Source organism: Henckelia pumila, chromosome 2, assembly GCF_033568475.1.
Source record: "Henckelia pumila isolate YLH828 chromosome 2, ASM3356847v2, whole genome shotgun sequence".
NCBI classification, from domain to species: Eukaryota; Viridiplantae; Streptophyta; class Magnoliopsida; order Lamiales; family Gesneriaceae; genus Henckelia; species Henckelia pumila.
This window is the reverse complement of record NC_133121.1, coordinates 166,277,581-166,300,273: the sequence shown is the minus strand read 5'-3', so window position 1 is coordinate 166,300,273 and position 22,693 is coordinate 166,277,581. Positions and strand designations below refer to the sequence as shown.

Sequence of the window (22,693 nt, the reverse complement as noted above, 5' to 3'; positions counted from 1 at the left end):
ACTCAAACAATTCGAACCGATAGACAATCCAAAACTCAAACCGGCGGCATAACGGCTATAATCTGATCAAACCGGAAATGCAGACAGCATAATAACAATCCAATAGACTCAAATCAATTAACATTCAAACATTCAAACTCAAATCCAACACATATCCAAACTCACATTTTCGAAAATCCCTTCAAAAATTCATAACAATTCCGAACGACGCTCTATTTCAAAACCGACAGAGAATAAATGATCAGAACTCTGCCAAGATCAACATACTCGAATCTCAAACGATTCTAACGACATCCCAAAACTAGAACGTATCTGATCGAAGAAATACTTACGGTAGAACGAAGCTCTCGCAGCCGTGATCGCTAATCTGCCTTCAGAAATAAATTCCAACGGACGGATCGAGCTTGGGATGAAATCTGAAAGCTTGAAGAATCGATTTCTTCAACAATGGAGGAGGGAGGCGTGAAGAGGAAGGTGATCGAGTGAAAATAATAGTAAAAGCTCCTATAAATATCTAACAAATCCAATATTTGCATTTTAGTCCCTCAAAAATCCGAAATTTGCAAAAAGGACCTTGATCAAAATAAAGTCGGCTCTTGAACTCTGGAATCTCCGATTATCTCAAATAAAGTCAATTAAGATAAAATCGGGGCGTTACACTCGGCCCAAGTAGCAACTCCTCTCGCAGCAATGAACGGTGCAGAAGTGAACCTCCACCACTTACGGGCCCGTCCCTCCAAGAGATAACCAAGCGTCTCCATCTTCTGCTCCTCGGTACAACGGTATGTCTGAAAACAACTCTCCATGCACTCTAACAGTTCTCAGCATCCTCAGGAGTCTCGCCTCCAACCAAGGGCTTAGGACCCATCTGCATAAACCGATGCATACTGAAATGACGATGATCATCATGACGACGATGATGGCGCTCCCGACGACGATCACGATCACCATCTCCCCAGCGTCCACCTCCACTACCATGGCTACTATGATCACCGTGATCCGCCATCTACAAAATTACCTCATGGTTATCTTATGCAGAATCTAAATCCCAAGATTACTATGCATGCTCTGATACCATAAATGTAATGACCCTTACCAAGATCACCTACTAATCATAAACTTAAGCATGTAATTTACTTAATAAAACAGTAAACCAGAATAAACTACGGAAACATTTAAAACGTTTATACAATCCCAAGAAAAGGAATCTGTAAATACCCAAATAGTTTATACAACCAAATCGAATAGTGAATTATCCCCAAATACATCGAAATAAACCCTAGGCGACACCCCAACTGGCCAACCACCGCCTACTCCTTCCTGGATCCACCCGCCTCATCCAAACGCAAACCTGCCCCAAGGAATAGGGTGTCTAGATACACAAAGTACGAGACGTGAGCATAAAACGCTCAGCACAAGAGTATGAGCATGTTGTATCATATAAATGCATGGATGAAAGTGTACCGCCTACTGACACTAGAGGCCAAAGATCATATAACAAAGACAAACCGGACCCTGGTATGTAGCACGCTATGCCGTCGCTTCAGGAGGTGGCTCCCATACCAAATACCAGTGTACACTCCGGACCCAAATCGATGAAAGTATATCCACTAACAGGATAGAGTAAAACCCTATAATATCCCAATATATAGCTCGAAATGTAATATGCATGCAGCATACAGTCATGTAATAAAATATGAACATAAAATCATGCAAGCACATAATACATGCATACTCAGTCAGGATATCTCGAACAGTACTTTCGTACCTCAACTACAAGGCAAGCTCTACCAGCTCTAGGTCCACGCCTATAGTCCGCACTACACTGCGAAATGATACTACTATCATTATATTACTCCAAAAGCCTTAACTAAGCTATTGCATACTCCTAAATATTTTTAGGAAGCAAAAGCTATACCTGCGTCCGTCGTTAGTCCTTTGCTGTCGTTTGCCTCAAAACTAGGCCACAGCTCCGCTACAATGTCTGGACCGCGCTGCCGCTTCCGGATTTCCCAAAGGAAGCCTAGATCTCCCTAGATCTAAGCTAAAAGACTAAGGAATCGAGAAAAGAGAGGTGATTGGTGCGTCTGAAAATTAATCTCGGCACTTTTATTTATAGACGGAGTTCGGACCGTCTGAACATGATCGGACCGTCCGATCTAGACTTCGGGTCGTCCGAAGTCCCATCCGCACGTCAGCCATGATGTCACTTTGCTGGCATAATCAATGATGTAATACTTGAACCCGATCGGACCGTCCGAACCTGCCGACGGAGCGTCCGAACACGTTCGGAGCCTCCGATCCTGGCTTCGGAGCGTCCGAACTTAGGGTTCATAATTGCGATTAGTTCCTTAATTACTTTACTTGGTTACGGGCTACTACAGGTAAACTTCGATCACCTGAACTCGATATGAAGCGAGATAGGGATGCTATCCTTCCTGCAAGCCTCTGGACTTCTTGCAGATTGCAAGGAGGAGACATGGATCGGATAGCTTGTACTTTTTTCGGGTTAGCCTCAAGTCCCCTCTCAGTAACCATGTATCTCAAAAACTTGCCTCCTCTTACTCCAAATACACATTTTTCAGGATTGAGTCTTACTCCATAGGACCTTAGCGTAGCAAAGGTCTCTCTCAAGTCGGTCATCAAGCCCAAATAATCTTGAGATTTCACTAGAATGTCATTGACATAAACCTCCACATTCCTCCCTTTGCTTGGAGAATACTTTGTCCATCAATCTCTGATAAGTTTCTTGTGCATTTTTCAATCCAAAGGGCATCACTTTGTAACAGAAAGTCCCGTGTGTGGTAGTGAAGCTCACCTTGTCTTGATCTTCTTTTGCCAAGGGGATTTGATGATACCCTTGGTAAGCATCCATGAAGCAGAAGTACTGATGACCTGCTGTGGAATCAACCAACTGGTCTATCCGAGGCAACATATAACAATCTTTCAGGCACGCTTTATTCAAGTCCCTGAAATCAACACACATCCTCAACTTTCCTGAGCTCTTTGGGACTAGGACCACATTTGATAACCAAGTATAAAACTGCACCTCCTTGATGTGTCATGCCTTAAGGAGCTCATCAACTTATTTTTTAATGACCTTATCTTTCTCAGGTCCAAAATGCCTCTTCTTCTACTTTATTGGACGAACTCCTGAGAGAGTGTTGAGCCGGTGAACCATAATTTTTGAGCTGACCCCCATGAGATCCGATGTAGACCAGACAAAAACATCATGATTCTTCCTTAGACAATCCACAAGATTCTGCCTTACCTGCGGACTAAGATCAGCCGCTAATTTTACAACCTGAGCTCCGGAGCTCAGCTCTACTTTCTCATGACCCTCTTCAGACATTAAGAGCACTTTTGGGTCAAGCATCCTCAGCACTCAAACTACTGAAACCATCCCCACTTCTCTTCAACTCCTCTTTGCATCAACCTTTACCTCATTTACATAGCACATCCTAGCTGAATTCTGATCACCTCGGACGATCCCCACTTCTTTCCCACTTGGGAACTTCAACTTCTGATGGTAGGTGGATGCCACTGCTCGGAAATCACTCAGGGCAAGTCGCCCCAAAATCCCGTTAAAAGAAGATGGTGAATCCAACACTGTAAAGCAAGCCATTTTGGTGACACGCTGCTCCCCACTCCCAAGAGACAATGGGAGCACTATCTGACCCAAAGGCTGCAAGGCATGACCAGTGAATCCATACAATGTTGTATTAATTGGATCCAATTCAAAGCCTTCCAGCTTCATCTGATCCAATGTTTCTTTGAAGATGATATTCACCGAGCTTCCAGTGTCTACGAAGATACGAGCCACATCATAATTTGAAATAGTTAAAGTGACCAATAAAGGATCATTGTGAGGTATAGTCACGTCTTTAAAATCTTCTTTCCCAAAACTGATGTTCGGGTCAGTAAAATGATTGAGCTGAGGATTCACTTCAAAATTTTCCAATCTGCGCCTGTGAGATTTACAAACCCTACATGAATCCCCATCTATAGTCCCCCCCTGAGATCATGTGGATCATACCCATGTGGGGGTGATTTGCAATTTGCTCAACCCTATCCTCCTGACCGTTCTGGGGGAGCTCTTCTCTGATGATTAGGTTGGTTTCCCCTCACTTCATTTCTCTGATTCCTCCACTGGGGAGCTCGGCCTTGACGAGGAGTATTTGCCCTTCGTGTTAGCTCAGCCCTGATTCGAGGATCCTCATAAATAATTTTCTGCACCTCCTCACTGTGGGGATCTCGGGTGCTAATCTCATAATCACAATATAATGATTCAATCTGAACAATCTAAGCATAATGAAGTAGACATATTCAAACTGAATATTAATATGCTTAATTTTAAAAAAAATCATCCAGGGGGGCCAACGTTCCCGCGCCCAATCTGGCAGAACTTTTGTTCTCCCAGGGCGCAGGTGCGCACAAACGGGCAGAAAATTCCCAATTCTTCTCTTTTGTTGTCAATGCATAGTTCTAAGGTGTAGTTCAACAAATAACCATCTCAAATCAACTCTAAGATGATCTAAATACAAGATACAAGAAAGGACATGCATTTCAAAGTATAAAACTCTCATACATGTTTCCAAGGTGCAATACAATAAACTCAAGTCTAAGTTTCCAAATTTCAAATTAATCTAACACCTTCTAAACATACATTTGACAACAAATCTACTTCTTAACCCGAGTCTCCACTCTAATCTTTCAATCTCGAGCTATCCAAGCCATGTCTGACTCGTCTTTCCCCAACCTAATGCAATGCACACATACAAACAAAGCAACAGCCGGATAACTCCAGTGAGAATAAATCTCAGTATGAACGACATGCATATACATCATTATAGCATATTGAATCTATATGTCATAATAATCTCAAATCACAAAACATGTAATTACATGTAAATCATGAAAGCATAATCAATTCTTAAATTTTTAAAGCATAACTGTTCATCTATGACAATATCATACCAAGCATATAAACACATTCATATCTTGAATGACTTATAATAACATGCTAGCATTTATAAACGCATATTCTAAACCATAGAAATCTCTAGGTTAATGCATAAACGCAATGCATGTTTCATGGAATAGGCTATCAAATCTGATATCAATAAATCATAGTTCTTAGGATCCCGGGGAAATAAAATCTTTAACAGACCACCGACTCTTCCAATCGAGGTGGCGTAAATATCTCAATTCCCCTGACTTTGGTGCAACTAAAGTAAGTCATCTAGCTCTGGAAGTGAATCTACAATCCATGTCACTCAACTATAGTTCTCCATATGTCATTTCGCAATCTAGGCCAATCAACCCTCTATGCTTTTCAAGGTAGGGTTCAAGATGAATGCAACATAATCTTGATGCCTTAAATCATATAGTACTGTAAAACATCTTGAACACACAATTCAATAATCATTCAAGGCAACAATATCAATTAAATCATATAAAAGCTCATAAACATTTAAGTATGTGATTTTAGGAAACTCGATAATCATAAACGATCTCGAGTTATTCTTCCCATCTTATTTAATGTCTATTCATACCTTTATTCTGATTCAACTATCTGAACTCATGCAAGTCTTGATCAGTCACAAACTATCAAAATTCTGCTCTTCTCAATCTTGATAACTCAAGCTCTTTGTTGCTCTCATTTCTGATTCACACTTCAATTCTGAAATGAATTTATAACATAGCTTAACATTAGCTTTCACTCCCATTTCAATCTCATCAAATCTGAAACAACTACAAGACTTGATTGTTCAATCAAAATCAAAACCGACGACGTAACGGTTCGAAACCGGAATTCCAAACACATTAACGTCAATATTATTACCACTTGAACACTATAACATCACCAAGTTTGCAGCACATAAACGTACAAAACAGTCCCCAAAATTCAGATTTTACAAAATTCTTCAATAATTCGAAAACATGTCCAAACGACGATCTTTTCTCGATCCGTCTTAGATATGCTATCGTCGTGTATACTAGAACTGTTTATACAATCAAATCTTAATTCTAAAAACATTATAAAATTCAAATATGATATAAATTCATAAAACTTACGTCAAAACGTAGCACTCGAAGTCGTGATCGCAAATTTATGATCAATCGAAAATTCTACCGGGCGGATCAATTTTTTTTGAAGCTTGAAAGGTTGAAAATGGCCTTGGAACCCTTCTTTCTTCTCCTCTCGGTTTCTTGGCTGAGTTTGGCTAAGAAATCTGATAAATTCTAGACATTAAACATTTATACATAGCAAGTTGCAAGGAAATTGCATTTTGGTCCCTGAACTTTGGCATAATTGCAAATCAGTCCTAGGCTAATCTTTTTAATTCAATTTCAATCCTAAATAATTTAAGAATATTAGAATTTAATTCTAAACTCTAAAAATTCTCAAATTAAATATTCTCGGATTAAAATTAAATAATCTCGGGCCTTACCCCTGAAACTTTGATAATTGCAATCCGATTCCTGCGGCGAGTTTTACCTTCTAATTAAATCTTCTTTAATTCCCGAAACTCGGAATTTAAATCTTAAATCCCAACAATATTTAATTCAAATATTTTTAATTTTTTAATTTAAGAATTTCGGATATTAAAATTTTAAAATCCGAAAATCCTCAAATTAAATATTTTTTGACCCGAAATTTTAATCTCTACTTCCGTAAATTCTCAAATTAATATTTTCTCATATTTGAAATTTAAATCTCAAATTCCGTAATTAATTACTGAATATTTTCGGGTCTTACTCTCACCTAGCCTCTGACAGTCATTAGTGAAATGTCCATATTCTTGATGAAAATCGCAGAATTTATCAGATGGAGGCAACCGTGGGCCTCTTTCAGAATTTCGTGGTCTTGCAAGCACTTGCCTCTCCTCACATACTTTCATCGCTTTTTCCAAGCTCACTGAAAGAGGTACGTAAGGATAAGGCCCCTTACAGAGTGCTTGGCTCTTCCGCAGCCCTCTTTCTTCCTACTTCCACTTTCCCTTCCACCTTTGTTCCCGACTTACTACCTGACTTAATTCTAGATGTCCCCTCCACCCTTCTCTGCCTCTGTGCATCCTCCAAATTAACGTACTTCTCAGCTCGGCTAAGGAGCTCATCAAAAGTTAAAGGAGGCTTTTTAACCAAAGACTTGAAGAACTCTCTTCCTCTCAATCCCTGAGTGAAAGAGTTCACCAAAGTATCAGCAGTTGCAGCAGGTACCTCTAGAGCTGCCGTGTTGAAACATTGGATGTACTCCCGTAAGGGCTCCACCTCGGTTTGCTTCAAATTAAACAAACTGAGAGAAGTCTTCAAGTATCTCTTACTGCTCGCAAACTGATGCACAAAAGCTGAGCTGAAATCATTGAAGCTCCGAATGCTACTAGGTTGCAAGAGATTGAACCACTGTTGAGCCGACCTCACCAAAGTAGTGGGGAAAACCCGACATTTGATCGCGTCTGAATACCTGTTCAATAAGGCCGCATTTTCAAATCTCCCCAAATGTTCTTCCGGATCTGAACTCCCATCATACTCCCCTACAGTGGGCTGTTTGAAATTTGCAGGGAGCTCCTCGTCTATAATAACCCTAGAGAACGAACTTTCCCTTTGCACTGACCCAGGTCGACCTCTAACCTGCCGACCCAATCTCCTGATCTCTTTCCACATCGCATCCATTGGGTTGGGCTGACCTCCTGGTGGAGGAGGTGGTGGTTGATTCTGATTAATAGCCGTTTGCACCGTTTGGGTGATAAACTGGCTGAGCTGATCTACAGTCATATCCACCACATTTCTAACTCCTCTTCCTCTTCCTGCCATATCTATGTCTTAGCTCAAATTTCCACAGACGACGCCAATTGATAGTTACCAATAAAGTGATCCCCTTGGATGAGCTTACTAGCCGAGCTAATGAAACTCCTCCAACGGATGATAAGCTGCTGCTGACTTGAAACCACGAACAAGAGTGTCAAGGGGGGTCGGAAGGTGTTCCGGCGTATCCCCTCCTACGCTCAAGTCAGATGCTAGGATAGCGAAATATAGAGAGTGGTGTGTGCACTCGAGTGAAATTAGAATCCAAATAATGAAAGTGAACCTGATATTTATAGGAGAGGGCTCCGGATTTGGCGCTTACCTTCCTTATCAAGAACCCTCAAATGCCGGGATTACAATCCCGAATATCCAGGGTTCTCGCCCAAATCTTGTCTTAACAAAGGAAACACTGATACGATTTGTCCGAACTGAGCTGCCACCCCCAAGACCATATATTGCTGCCCTCCTAAAGGGTAATATGGAGAGTGATGAGTGAGCTATTGCTGAACTCCGTAACTCACCATAAACAACTGATCCTAACATCTTAACTAACTTATTGAGGTTGCTGAGCCAACCTGCTAAGCTAGCTTCCTGCTGAACCCGAGTCCGAGCTGAGCTCCTGAACTACTGAGGCCGAGCTCCCGACCCGACCTGAAGAATATGGTGAGGAGCCGAGCTCCCGAGCTCCCGAGGCCGAGCTCTCGACCCGACCTGAAGAATATGGTGAGGGAGCTTGCCCGAGCTCCCAACCCGACCTCAAGAATATGGTGAGGGAGCTTGGCCGAGCTCCCGAGCTCCTGAGGGCAAGCTCCCGAGCTGGCCTGGGAAATATGGCGAGGGAGCTTGACCGAGCTCCCTAACGGATCCTGATTGGATTGCAAGAACATTCGAGTGCAAGAACATTCGAGTTTAAGGTCATCGATAAGCTGATTTAATTTCCTCCGGAATGTATTTGACCAAATAAATAAGTTTAGATCAATTACTATGACAAGCGGTTCATGAGAGACGGTTTGATTCAATTTTTGGCAAAATTCGGATTCAGGTACACACCATTAATAAAAAATTTTGTTAATCCCTGTTGCCGACCAAATCCCAATAGTATTGGTAAGGGACTGAAAAAGTCCACACATACAAAAATGGCCAAGTGAGTGAGTGTTTAATTGTGTTATCTGACAAATAAGAGCGACGGAGATGGATGACGGAGCTCAGCCGGGGGACGCCGTGATGTCGGACGCGCAACCACCTCCTCCGCCGCAGCCAATTGATCATATCCCGGCGATTCTGAGCCACGGCGGAAGATTTATCCAATACAACATATTCGGCAACATCTTCGAGGTCACATCGAAGTACAAACCCCCAATCATGCCCATCGGTAAAGGCGCATACGGCATCGTCTGGTATCAAGATTTCTATCTATTTGCCTGTGCTGTTTTTTGTTTTCCTCAATGCATTTGATTACTGATTTGCACTGATTGATTTGATTTTGTTGAGAAGCTCGGCGTTGAATTCGGAGACGAATGAGCATGTGGCGATAAAGAAGGTGGCTAATGCCTTCGACAATAAAATTGATGCGAAGAGGACTCTGCGTGAGATAAAGCTGCTTCGTCATATGGATCATGAAAACGTTAGTAAATCAATACTTGTGTTGATGTATATGCATTCTGGTGGGCATGACAGAGGCAGCTTAGATTTTCCCCGATAATTAAGAAAATTCCATTGAGCTTAAGTGATTTCTTCGATATATGTTAGTACAGAATCAATTTTATTAGTCGCAGGATGGTAAATTTGTTGTCACTTAATGTAATGGAACAAGCCAAAGAGACTACATTTCGTTTATTAGGTTGGTGTGAATCTTGGTCGTAAGGTTTCATGTGTGACTTTAAGGATTGGTGTGAACAGCCTTGGCCGAACCTTAAGCATAGTTGAGCCCTATAGATCTTTTGAGCAAACGAGGTGGAATGAGACCAACTTGCCGTGATATCTTGGCATTATCTTTAAAAAGAACATTTTCTTAATGGTGGATTTGTAATTCTGGCATTTTAACTATGTACACCTATATCAGAGCACGTTTTTAAAAGATGAATGTGCTTTCTCCTGCTGTGCTGCTGCGCTAGCAAGTGGCTTTTGGGTGGAGACTGTCATTTCCTACTCTGCAACAGCCTATTTAGATGCTGCATGCTTAAGCAGTTCTGCAAATTTTTTGTTTCTCTATTTTTTGGCTCCTGGCCCATGTTATTAAGCACATAGCATTTCACTCTCGTAAATGATCATAATATGAGACCCAACATCCAGAGTGGTTAGTTACTAAATTCAGATATCCCTTTATTAACTATCCAGAATAAGTGACTTTTGTGGTTCAAAGAGAAACACATCGGTGTTCTTTTCGCTAGTAGTTTAGTACATTTAGTCGCTCTCAAAGCATTCTATTTTTACAGGTGGTTTCTATCAGAGATATAATTCCACCCCCTCAGAGAGAGGCATTTAATGATGTGTACATCGCTTATGAACTTATGGACACCGATCTCCATCAAATTATCCGTTCTAATCAAGGGTTGTCAGAGGAGCATTGCCAGGTTCTTAAATTAAGGCTTTGTATCTTTGCTTTATGGCGTGCACCCCCATGATTCCTGGGGAAAAAACACGAGTCACATCCTTTTAGTGAGTAAGAAATTGCAAGGTTCACGTGAAGTTGGAAAAAAAGTAGTAGGATGAGGAGAAAATTTGGAAATTGGCTGATAGTTTAACAGTTAAATCCATAATATTCTTGTTGGTAGCTATCGCCACAAGAAAGTAAACTCGGTAAAATTGAAAGTTTAATCTGTTTTCAAATATTGAACAAGTTGAGCTAATTCCTTTCATGACTTTTCTTCCATAAATAGAATAAAACTCCAGCCTGTTATGGTCTCGAGTTATAGATCGCATTATGGGATTTATGGGCAGATCATAATTCATGATGTTTTAAGTTTGAGGCTTGTTAGTGAGAACCTCTTGATCTCTTGGTTCTAAGACTCCCAACTGTGACTCTTTGGGAGAGAACCTTAGATCTTGTAATACAAGAATATGAATTGATATCTTTTGTCAAATCATTCCCCGACATATGGGAGAGTACAATGATTTAAAATAAGTATATCCTAACCCAAAAATAAAAAAAATCATCATATCTTAAAAGATAATCATATCCTAACTCACAATCCTATGAGAATCGTCTCATTTACTCAAAACTAAAACAGGAAAAGATAATAATTAAATAAAAGATATTAATTAGCTAGAATCCTATGTTATTTGGATTTCCTATAGACAATTCTTATTGAGTTGGGCAGAGGATCCCATGACATTACTCCTCCTTTTGAGAACTCATCATGGTTGTCCTCAACCATGAGGGAAGGGCAATGACAGAGGTAGGTATTGGGCCACCCGGGCTGAAATTTTTTTAAAATTTTTTATATGGCCCAAAAATTTTAAAAAGGAATTTTAAGTGTTATTTTTGGGGCTGGTTAGCCCAATTAAAGAAATGAAATAGCCCACCTTTTAGTTCTCAAAACTAGTAAAAAAAAAACAAAAAATAGGTTGTTTTTCATGTCTATCCTTGTCTTAGTGCCATATTCTTTACTTTCTATCTTCTAAAGTTCTCTGACATTATAATGCTCCCACTTTTATAAGGTATATATCGACCAAACAATGATGGAATTTGTATATACGCTGAGAAATATTTAATTTTTTTGTAATTAATTTTGATGCGATTTTTTCTGGTTTTTTTAATAAAAACTTTTACTGTTTTTTTTGCAAAAATCGGTGTTTTCAGCTTCCATGGTTTTTGGATTTCTCGCAAAATTTTTTTAGCCCGGGTGGAGCTGAAATCCTGGCTCCGCCATTGGGGAAGGGTAACCTCAGATGATCTTGTTTCCGCTTAAAAAACCGGAGTTGAACATCATTCTCAAGATAAAAACAATCCATTCCACGCTTGTCTTTTTCCGGTGATTGTTGATTCCGAAAGAAATGTTCAATACGATTTAGCCATCTTAGTGGATCTGACAGCCAATCGTGCCTTGGAAATCCCATTTGGTGTTTTGGGTTGGGCACATATGTGCTGCCACATTCTGGTTCACTACCTCGCAGCCCCTTGGTTTGCTGGTCGTGCATACCTTCCATACAGCCGCCATTGTCCTCGCTTGCCTATGCATTTGGTTTGGTCGCAGCAAGCGATAGACAGTGTTATGTTCCCATGGTTTTTGATATCGTTATTGGCAATTCGAGGCTCGTTAGAGAGAACCTCTCGATCCCTTTGTTTTAAGGCTCGTTAAAGAGAACCTAAGATGCCATAACACAATATTGTGAATAATTTTCGTGATAATTTTATTAATAAATCACACTAAAATGATTCAAATAAAGAAATTCAAATCCTAACATAAATAAAAGATCACTTTGATTGTGGAATGATCCTATTTATTTAAAACTTAAATAAAGTATAAAATACCAACAAATCATATAAATTTAAAGATTATCTCTTCTATATCTCTTCTATATTATTAAGTTTAAAGCATAGATAATAAATACTTTTGGTAGGTTATGCCATACCAAATTTTGTCTCCAAATACCCTTACCCCATATAACTGTTATAATTCTTTTTAAATAAAATAAATAATAATAAATTAACAATAAAAAAAATATTAAATATAAATTACTCAAATCTTATTATATTTTATACAAAAGTTTGTTATGCTCAAGCATAAAACTATAGTTTAGATAAAAAAAATTAATTTATATGTGCATATGTTTACTAGTAGGAGAATAATCTCTCGGGCTTGAACTTTACATATTGGTGCAATGTAGGCTCATGACAGACAGTGGAAGACATTTGGAAATCTCGTCCAACTTATCCAGAAGAGCTTGCTAGCGTTTCTTGCAACTGCATTGTACTTCTAATACCTTGTTACAAAGGCTTCAAATTTTCTTTGAAAAACGTGGATATCCCCTATAACGACTTGCTTTTGTACCAATTTGTTATGGTCCCGAGTTATGGGACATTTTATGGGCTTATCATAATTCATAGTGTTTTTAATTTGAGGCTCATTATAGATAACCTCTTGATTTCTTGGTTTTAACGCATTTTCTGAGGGCACTTTAGATATCATAGCACAAGATTATGAATAATATTCCTGATATCCTTCATTATTCATTCCCCCGTTATATATAGGAGTGCAATGATTTAAGATAAAGGTAACTGTTGAAATACATAGAGAAAGAAAGAATTGGGAATTGATTCTTGTTATATTATTCATCTAGGCATAGGTATTTATATACATCACATAGCCTATACAAGGAAAGTTCTAACTTAGGAAAATATATATACAATCAATCCTTAACCATCTAATTTATTTACTACCTAATTAGTATTATTCTGTAACACTCCCCCTCAAGTTGGAGCATAGATGTTAATCATACCCAACTTGTTGCATAGATAATCAACTCTAACTCCATTGAGTGCCTTTGTGAAGATATCCCCCAACTGTTCTCCTGTTTTCATATAACCTGTAGAAATCAAGCCTTGCTGGATTTTCTCACAAACAAAGTGACAATCAATCTCAATATGCTTAGTTCTCTCATGAAAAACTGGATTGGATGGGATGTGAAGTGCAGCTTGGTTATCACACCATAGCTTGGCTGGCATAGAAACCTCGAAACCTACTTCCTTGAGAAGCTGATATATCCACATGATTTCACAAACAGACTTGGCCATAGCCCTGTACTCAGATTCAGCACTGGATCGTGAGACTACATTTTGTTTCTTACTTTTCCATGAGACCAAGTTTCCACCAACAAAAACCCAATATCCAGAAGTTGATCTTCGATCTTCTTTAGATCCTGCCCAATCAGCATCTGAGAAACACTCAATTCTAGTGTGACCATAATTAGCATACAAAATTCCACGCCCAGGTGCTCCTTTTAAGTAGCATAAAATTTGTTCCACAGCCTTCCAGTGATCAATGGTTGGAGATGCCATATACTGACTTACCACACTGACTGAGTAGGCAATATCTGGTCTTGTCACAATGAGATAATTCAGTTTTCCGACTAGTCTTCGATATCTTTCAGGATCTTCAAATAAATCACCATCTTTAGTGAGCTGCATGCCAGGAATCATTGGGGTGCTGCATGGTTTAACTCCCAACTTTCCTGTTTCAGATAGCAAGTCAAGCACATACTTTCTTTGAGACAATAATATTCCCTTCTTGCTCCTGGTCACTTCAACACCTAAGAAATAACGCAACATTCCTAGGTCTTTGGTATGAAACTGAGTGTGAAGAAAGGTTTTTAGAGATAAAATTCCTGCAGAGTCACTGCCTGTAATGACAATATCATCTACATACACAACTAATAGAATGATGTCACTATCAGAGTGTTTGTAGAAAACAGAGTGATCGGACTTACACTTATGCATACCAAAAGTCTCAACAGCCTGACTGAACTTGCCAAACCATGCACGAGGACTTTGTTTCAAGCCATACAAGGATTTATGAAGGTGACATACTTTCGTCCCATACTCCCCCTGAGCAACAAAACCGGGTGGTTGCTCCATATAAACTTCTTCCAGAAGGTCTCCATGAAGAAAAGCATTCTTAATATCCAACTGATGCAAAGGCCAGTGATGAGTGGCTGCCATGGAAATAAACAATCTGACAGAAGTAAGCTTAGCCACTGGAGAAAAAGTATCAAAATAATCCACTCCATATGTCTGAGCATAGCCCTTAGCAACAAGACGAGCTTTCAATCTAGCTACAGAGCCATCCGGATTCATTTTCACTGCAAACACCCATTTACATCCAATAGTATGTTTTCCCACTGGCAAATCTGCTAAGGTCCAAGTACAATTATCCTCCAAAGCATTCATCTCCTCAATCATAGCATTACGCCAACCAGAATGACCTAAAGCTTCACGAACAGTTTTAGGGATAGACACAGAATCTATGGATGCAATAAAAGAATAAGAAGAAGGAGACAAATGATTATAGGACACAAAAGACGAGATGGGATACGTACATGTACGTTTACCTTTCCGAAGAGCAATGGGAAGATCATCACTGGGGGCCGGATCTTGTGCTGGATCTTGTGCTAAAGGTACTGGCTCATTAGAACATGAACTGGGAGGTTCGGGGACAGGTGCAAAAGTATACTCAGTAGCAGGAGCAGAAGATCTGAGTCGGCGAGTGTAGGTTTGGGTAATGGCCGGTTTGACAGAGATTGATGTAGGAGGAGCCAAAGAATGAATAACTGGATAGATAAGCAAATCGTCATCCTCTCCCTGAGGAATAGGTTCTGAAGAAAACTGTGTATGCTCCACAAAAGTCACGTTAGCTGATACAAGATACCTGTTAAGACTAGGACAATAACATCTATAACCTTTTTGTACACGAGAATATCCCAGAAAGATACATTTCAAAGATTTTGGATCCAGTTTAGTAACATGGGGGTGGACATCTCTAACAAAACAAGTACAACCAAATATCCTGGGTTGAATGGGAAACAATGCTTTGTTAGGAAAAAGAACAGAGAAAGGAATTTCATTAGACAAAACAGAAGAAGGCATTCTATTAATCAAGAAACAAGATGTGGCAACAACATCAGCCCAGAAATATTTGGGAACCTGCATTTGAAATAACAAGGCTCTGGCCGTTTCAAGCAGGTGTCTATTCTTTCTTTCAGAAACACCATTTTGTGATGGTGTATCAACACACGATGTTTGGTGAAGAATACCATGTTGAAACATGTAATTTTGAAAATTTCCTGATAAATATTCCTTAGCATTATCACTTCTTAAAGTTTGTACAGGCACACCAAGTTGGGTTCGAATTTCAGCACAAAAACTAGAAAAATGGGAAAACAGCTCAGACCGAGTTTTCATAAAATATAACCATGTCATTCGAGAATAGTCATCAACAAAAGTAACAAAATATCGAATTCCAGTCTTAGAAACCACAGAACATGGACCCCAAACATCAGAATGAACTAACTCAAAAGGAGCAGTAGCTCGTTTATTGACTCTAGGACTGAAGCTAAGACGATGGTGTTTAGCAAACTGACAAGACTCGCAATTGAACGATGGCACATCTGAAAACTGAGGACACAGTTTCTTCAATACTTGAAGAGAGGGATGACCCAAACGACAATGTGCTTCAAATGAGGTGGTGACTCCAGGACAAGCAATGGGTTTTGGTACTTGTGTATCAAGAATGTAGAGGCCTCCCGATTCATGTCCTTTACCAATAATCCTCTTCGTCACAAGATCCTGAAACACACAATAATCAGGAAAAAATAAGACGCAACAATTCAGACCACGAGTAATTTTACTAACAGAAATCAAATTAAAGGATAATTGAGGCAAGCTAAGAACAGATGACAATGATAGTGAGGGTGTAGGTCGAATTGTTCCGGTCCCAACCACGTAAGAAGTTGAGCCATCAGCTAAGGTAACAGGATTAGAAGACTTTTGTGACTGGAATGTAGAGAAGAGAGCAGAATTACTTGTCATATGATCTGTGGCACCAGAATCAATAACCCATTTGGAGGAGGAGGTAACAAGACATGTTTTGGGTGTACCTGAATTGGCAATGGCAGTAATGGAATTAGATTGAGATGATGAATGCTGGGATGAATTCTTGATCAGTTGAGCATATTCCTCGGCTGATATTGTGACAAAATTTTCAGAGGTAGATGCAACATGAGCAGATTGATTTCTCTTCAATCTTCGGCAATCACGCTTGATGTGGCCTGGTTTATGGCAATAGTGACAAATTATTTTTTCTGTTTTCGGATCACGAGTGCCGTTGTTGTTGGAACCTGAATTTGGATTACCACCATTTCTTTGTTGTGCTTTCCCAACTCCTGATGAGTAATTACCACGACTCACAAGAACACTATTCGGTTGAGTAAGCTGAGAAGGTGATGAGTTCTCTATAGGAAGAACTCTACTGAAGGCCTCCTGAAGAGAAGAAATTTCTGATCCTGAGAGAATTTGTGACTTGGCTGTCTCATATTCATATGGAAGACCAGCCAAAAAACTCATCACAGCCATCTTTTCCCACTGAATTTGTTGTACTGTCACATCTGTACTAAAAGGAAGTAATGTATTTAGTTCTTCATAAGTCTTTTTGAAATCCATGAAGTACTTGGTAAGAGGCTTGTCACCCTTATCTGCCCTGTAAAATGCTTTACACACATCATAAATACGAGAGATGTTTTCCTTTCCAGAGTACAGAAAGTCTAAATACTTCATCAATTCTTTAACAGTGCGGCAGTGAGTTACCATACCAATTACCTCACTATCAATAGAATTACGAATTTGGAGAAATAAACGAGCATCCTCTCGTGCCCATACTCGTTTAGATTCATCATCCTTAGGAGGATCATCTGTCACCCTCAGTCATATTTATCAACAAGAATATAGGTCACAACTCAGAACCAGAGAAAAGAAGTGAAAAATAACAGAGTTACCAATAGAGCAGTAGGCTGTCCAGACAAACAGTGGCTGCAGAGAACCCAAACAACACTTGATAGACTGGGTGTTGTAAAAAAAAATTGCTGATCAGCGGCAGACGCTCCTTTCTGAGTGGCGGTGACGACTGGTGTTGTTGAACAAATTCCGGCAGCTTTGTACTCTCACCCAAACACTCAGAATTTCAAATTCCCACAATTTCTGGCTTTGATACCATGTTGAAATACATAGAGAAAGAAAGAATTGGGAATTGATTCTTGTTATATTATTCATCTAGGCATAGGTATTTATATACATCACATAGCCTATACAAGGAAAGTTCTAACTTAGGAAAATATATATACAATCAATCCTTAACCATCTAATTTATTTACTACCTAATTAGTATTATTCTGTAACAGTAACCATACCCTAACCAAAAATAAAAAGATCATCATATCCTAACTCAGAATCCGGTGGGAATTATCTCTTTTATTCAAACTAAACTAGAATAAAAGATAGCAATTAGCTTAGAATCCTATTTTATTTGCATTTCCCATAGACTAATATTCTTGGGTTGGGCCGAGGAGCCCATGACAAGTGTTACAGACTCAAATATTGCTAGAGGCTCTAAGATATTGTGCCCAACCAAATCAAGCCCAAGAATTATAAACTTAGAAGAATCGAGATGCGGTGGAGGTTCTAAGAGGTGGAGAGAGGATTGTTAGAATCGTTCTGATTTTTGCTTGAGTCTTAACTAGCTTGTGCTAGGGACTAGCTTTAGCTAGGGTACAGAGATTCTCTCTGGGTTCATTTTCAGTGTAATTCTGCCTTATTTTCACGTTTGTTCATCTACATCTATTATATAAAAATCGTGGTTGTAAGTTGTAACAACAAGCCTTCCTCCCCCGAAAAAAAATGAAACAGAATAAGCCCTAATGTTCACAAGGACCTCTAAACACTTGGTCTTGGTTGATGTATACTGCACTTTTGTAAATTTAGTTAACTGAGTTCAAATTGATAAGTCCTGTTCTTTAACATTTAATAACCACAACATACTGCTACTTGAGTATTAAATTTTTTTTTGTTGATTGTGGAATCATGTATTCTTTATTATTAGTATTTTTTATGTAAAATGGTTATCTTCGTGTTTTGGTGCAGTATTTCTTGTATCAAATCCTCCGTGGGTTAAAATACATTCATTCAGCCAATGTTCTGCACAGGGATTTGAAGCCTAGCAATCTTCTCCTAAATGCAAATTGTGACCTAAAGATATGTGATTTTGGGCTGGCACGTGTCACATCTGAAACAGATTTTATGACTGAATATGTTGTGACAAGGTGGTATCGGCCTCCTGAACTTTTGCTAAATTCATCTGATTATACTGCAGCTATTGATGTATGGTCGGTGGGCTGCATTTTCATGGAATTAATGGATCGTAAGCCCTTATTTCCAGGTAGAGATCACGTGCATCAGCTACGGCTACTTTTGGAGGTATCATCTATTCTTTTGGAATATCCATTTGAATATCAAAGTTTGTATGAGATTCTCAGACTTTTTTCATTGACATGAACATGTGTTTGACTATGTTGATTCAGTTTACATTTAGAATTCATTGTATTATTTTTGGTATTAAATAATGGGCAATTTTGCTCAAAAATCCCCAAATGCAAACATATTTTGTTTTGGGGTCCCTAGTCATAAAATGTGGTACAAAACAATACAATATGTGGTATAAAACCATACAAGATGTTGTACAAATTAACAAAATTTGTGGTACAAAAAAGTGGCTAGGGAGTGCAGAGCAAAACATGTTTGCATTAGGGATTTTTGAGCAATTTGCACTTAAATAATAATTACATAATAACAAAATCTCACGAAACGGTGTTTCTGTCTTTGGACTTGTGAATATAGACTTTATTGGGTCAGAATTTCTCATTCTTCCGATTCAAGAATCTCTAATATAAGAGATAATTGCATGATACTTTTTTTTAATGAGATTACATGATATGTATACATATATATGTATATATTGCATAGGCTTTTGTACGGATGCATTATGCTTCTTCCAAAAACCCAGTTGAATTGGATGGTTTTGACTAGCAAATAATTTTGTGCGAGTTAAATACTCAGTTATCGGGTATCAGGAATAGCTTATCAGCAATGTGATATAACATTAAACAGGATTAGTTTTGGAAATTATATGGTTCGTTTATGAAAGGAACATTATCTGTAAATACATCTTGTTGTTGTAGTTGATTTGGATGGTTTGGCTAGTAAATAATATCGTATAAGTTGAAGTACTTGGTTATCTGATATTAGGAACAATTTGTTAGTGAAGTGATATATACATCAAAGAGAAGTAGTTTTGGAAATCATATGGTTCCTTTAGGACTGTAACATTATTTTAAAATTGTACATATATACCATAAAATAAACATAAAATAATGTCCTACTTATTACATTTGGAGCATGCGTGAAACTATTTTGCTGTCCGTGGTGTCTCGACTAAGGTAATGCTTATGCAATGGACTGATTCTCTTAAAAACTTTCACCTATGTATATATTTATACCAACTCATAGAACCATGCTTACTTGTGAATAAGGTTCTTCGTTGCTTTGCAGTTGATCGGTACCCCATCAGAATCTGAAATGGGGTGTCTGAATGATAATGCTAAAAAATACATCCAGCAACTCCCTCCTTATCGTCGTCAATCATGTACCGAAAAGTTTCCTCGTGTCCACCCTCTCGCTATTGACCTTGTTGAGAAGATGCTAACATTCGATCCCAGACAAAGGATCACAGGTAGTAAGGAACTTTGTCCTACCATGATTGATTTATTGAATTTAAACTTTTCTCATCATCTTAGAAATTTCTGTGCTGTCACTTATTCATATCAGTTGAAGATGCGTTGGCGCATCCATATCTGAACTCATTGCACGATATAAGTGATGAGCCTATTTGCACGACACCTTTTAGCTTTGACTTTGAGCAGCATGCTCTGACCGAAGAACAAATGAAGGAGCTGATTTACATGGAGGCTCTTGCATTCAATCCCGATTATCAGCCTCTGTAAATAGTTGTCATTTGCTTTGTTTGATCTTTGATCGATCTATGTACATATCTATTGAACAAAAACATGGACGGATTCGATTTTAGAATACATTTGGCAAGTTATGAATTGGTTGTTACTGGAATTATGTCTGGTTTTGTATAAGCTTTCTGGGCTCAAAATGTTCAGGTTGTTGGAATTTTGTGGAATTGATAATGTAACTCAAGTTTCCAACGTTCTAAAAATCGGCTTAGGACCCGGCCGACCGCAATGAAAAAGTGCTAGTCGGCCAACCTAGGCAGCCCTAGGCGCTGATAATTTGTCCTGGTGATCTTAGGTGTCCAGGAAGGCTTTTAGTTTGAGCTTTTAATTTAAAAACCTAATTAAAAAAAAACTTTTAAGTTATTTTTTTTTTTAACTTTTAAACATATATTTTTTTCGTATTGGGTTTAAACAACACCTATTTTTATGGGCTCTGAATTAACGTCCAACAAGATAAACTATTTGTTGGCGTGCGATAACATCAAAATTCATCTTTCAATTTTCTGTTGCCCTTGACTTTCGTACCTGCATAATAAAATTGATAATGCCAGATTAATACTTTAATTTCTGTTTAATTCGTGGAATCCGTGTAGCTGCCCTTAATTCTCGACTTTAGCGCTAGTCATTTTTCAAAATAATTAAAATGAACTTATTTCGTTATGCATTATTTATTTTTTTAAGAAATAAAAATGACCTAAAAGATATAATTGAACTTCAACAAAACTAAAGCTAATTTTAAAAATTAACTCAACCTGTCAAATTTCATTATAGATATTTATAGAAGACCTTTTTAAAAATTATTTTTGCTCGTACGAATCAAGGAACAATAAACCTTTGGAAAAGATTATGAATAATCAAAATTCTATTCCATATCACTAAATATGAGAATAGAACATCCTAAGCATAAGAATCAATGCTCTACCATTATTGAAGCCCACAAGACAAGCTTGACAAAGACCACCACCATGCAACACATATATTCCCCACTATATAAACTCTTCATACCTCAAACTCAACCTCATTCCTCCATGGCTCACTCCATCCTCACCGAAATCGAGCCGCTAACGCATGCCTTAAGGCTCGTAGAGGCCTTCCATGCCTTCGACTCTGACAACGATGGTTCGATCAACGTTCAAGAACTGAACGGGATCATGGGATCACTTGGGTACAACCTAAGTGAACAAGATATCGACGACATGATGCAGAAGGGGGACACAAACAAAGATGGGCTACTGAGCATATCGGAGTTCCTCGATTTGAACGTGCAGAACCTGGCATTCGGCGATTTCGCGGGTGCACTTAAAAGTGGTTTGCAAGAACTGAATTTGAAAGGGGATGATTTGGTGTCAGGGGAAGAACTGTGTGAAGTCATAGAGAATGTGGGGATTGAATTGTCTTTGGATGATTGTGAAGATATTGTGGCTTCTATAGGTGGAGATGGGAATGGAACTATAAGTTTTCAAGATTTGGAATTGATTGTGAATGCACTTGTTTGAATTTTACTTGTGTTTTTTTTCATCTAAATATAATGTAAAATAAGTATAAATAATCCAGTTTGTGGTTGCATGTTATCCTCTTTTTAGAGAGTGTTTGCAATAGATTGTGCTTTTGTAGAATTGATTAATTTATAAATTATAAAAAAAGTTAAGAAAAATCAAAAGTTGGTAGTGTTTGAAAACAAATGTGAAAATCTAAAAATCAAAGTTGGGTAGTGTTTGATAAATAAGTGATTAGAATGATTTTAACAATGACCTTCTTATTAGAATCACTTTTGAAAAATCATAATCATCACATGACTAGCTTTTGGATTTTAATTAAGTTAAGCATAATCTAACACATAATCTAGGTTTAAGAAACACACAAAAATAATTTTTTTAAGCCAAAAACTAACAATCACTTTTTTTAGTGATTGCAAACACTCCCTTAATATCTCATCTTATTATGAAAAAAATGCATTTGAATTTCTTATACCCCTAATAAATGCACTTACGCCACTTCGATAATTTATTATTAAATTTCGTTTATTTTATTTTTATGAGTACAACATAAAATAAAATATAATAATTTATGAACCGTACGAGATTATAAATTTATTTGGGAGCCTGGCTATAATATTTTTTTCAAAAAATAATTATAAAAACAAAAAATATTAAGATTTCGTTTGGTTGGAGAAACCACATAACTAAAATAACTTTTTTTTAAAAAAAGCTCTATTCATAAAATTTACATGTGTTCTTTCGAAAACTAGAATTTATGACTTTTGGGTTTCTACTATTCTATTTTTATTTAAAGATAATAACAAAACACTAGCTTTTTAATG

The 22,693-nt window shown here is 38.2% G+C and overlaps 3 protein-coding genes across 4 annotated transcripts; 2 read left to right on the top strand and 1 right to left on the bottom strand.

The window, feature by feature from the left end:
- Positions 1-3,415: 3,415 nt before the first annotated feature.
- Positions 3,416-6,905, bottom strand: LOC140878886 (uncharacterized). The gene is made up of 3 exons (XM_073282511.1): positions 6,744-6,905; positions 4,082-4,302; positions 3,416-3,968 (listed from the first exon to the last, which is right to left on the bottom strand). Exons 1-3 carry the CDS (start codon positions 6,903-6,905, stop codon positions 3,416-3,418), a joined length of 936 nt encoding a protein of 311 aa, XP_073138612.1.
- Positions 6,906-8,800: 1,895 nt separating this feature from the next.
- On the top strand, positions 8,801-20,529 carry LOC140884316 (mitogen-activated protein kinase homolog MMK1). 2 transcript variants are annotated; one of them, XM_073291035.1, is made up of 6 exons: positions 8,803-9,206; positions 9,304-9,433; positions 10,245-10,382; positions 18,440-18,772; positions 19,904-20,084; positions 20,180-20,529. In XM_073291035.1, exons 1-6 carry the CDS (start codon positions 9,001-9,003, stop codon positions 20,353-20,355), a joined length of 1,164 nt encoding a protein of 387 aa, XP_073147136.1. In that variant the 5' UTR covers positions 8,803-9,000; the 3' UTR covers positions 20,356-20,529. The 2 variants fall into 2 exon arrangements, with proteins under 2 accessions (XP_073147137.1, XP_073147136.1); XM_073291036.1 differs by lacking the exon at positions 10,245-10,382 and having other exon boundaries at positions 8,801-9,206.
- An 855-nt stretch (positions 20,530-21,384) lies between these two features.
- LOC140884915 (probable calcium-binding protein CML29) lies at positions 21,385-21,989 on the top strand. The gene has a single exon (XM_073291806.1). It carries the CDS (start codon positions 21,402-21,404, stop codon positions 21,867-21,869), a length of 468 nt encoding a protein of 155 aa, XP_073147907.1. The 5' UTR covers positions 21,385-21,401; the 3' UTR covers positions 21,870-21,989.
- The last annotated feature ends 704 nt before the right edge of the window (positions 21,990-22,693 follow it).

Coding starts and splice junctions, on each gene's coding strand:
- LOC140884316 (XM_073291035.1), top strand. CDS start 9,001: ATGGATGACGGAGCTCAGCCGGGGGACGCCGTGATGTCGGACGCGCAA. Junction 9,434..10,244: donor GTCATATGGATCATGAAAAC/GTTAGTAAATCA, acceptor CTATTTTTACAG/GTGGTTTCTATCAGAGATAT. Junction 18,773..19,903: donor AGCTACGGCTACTTTTGGAG/GTATCATCTATT, acceptor GTTGCTTTGCAG/TTGATCGGTACCCCATCAGA.
- LOC140884915 (XM_073291806.1), top strand. CDS start 21,402: ATGGCTCACTCCATCCTCACCGAAATCGAGCCGCTAACGCATGCCTTA.
- LOC140878886 (XM_073282511.1), bottom strand. CDS start 6,905: ATGAAAGTATGTGAGGAGAGGCAAGTGCTTGCAAGACCACGAAATTCT. Junction 4,303..6,743: donor GTAAGACCCGAAAATATTCA/GTAATTAATTAC, acceptor CATTATGCTTAG/ATTGTTCAGATTGAATCATT. Junction 3,969..4,081: donor AGAAGAGCTCCCCCAGAACG/GTCAGGAGGATA, acceptor TAAATCTCACAG/GCGCAGATTGGAAAATTTTG.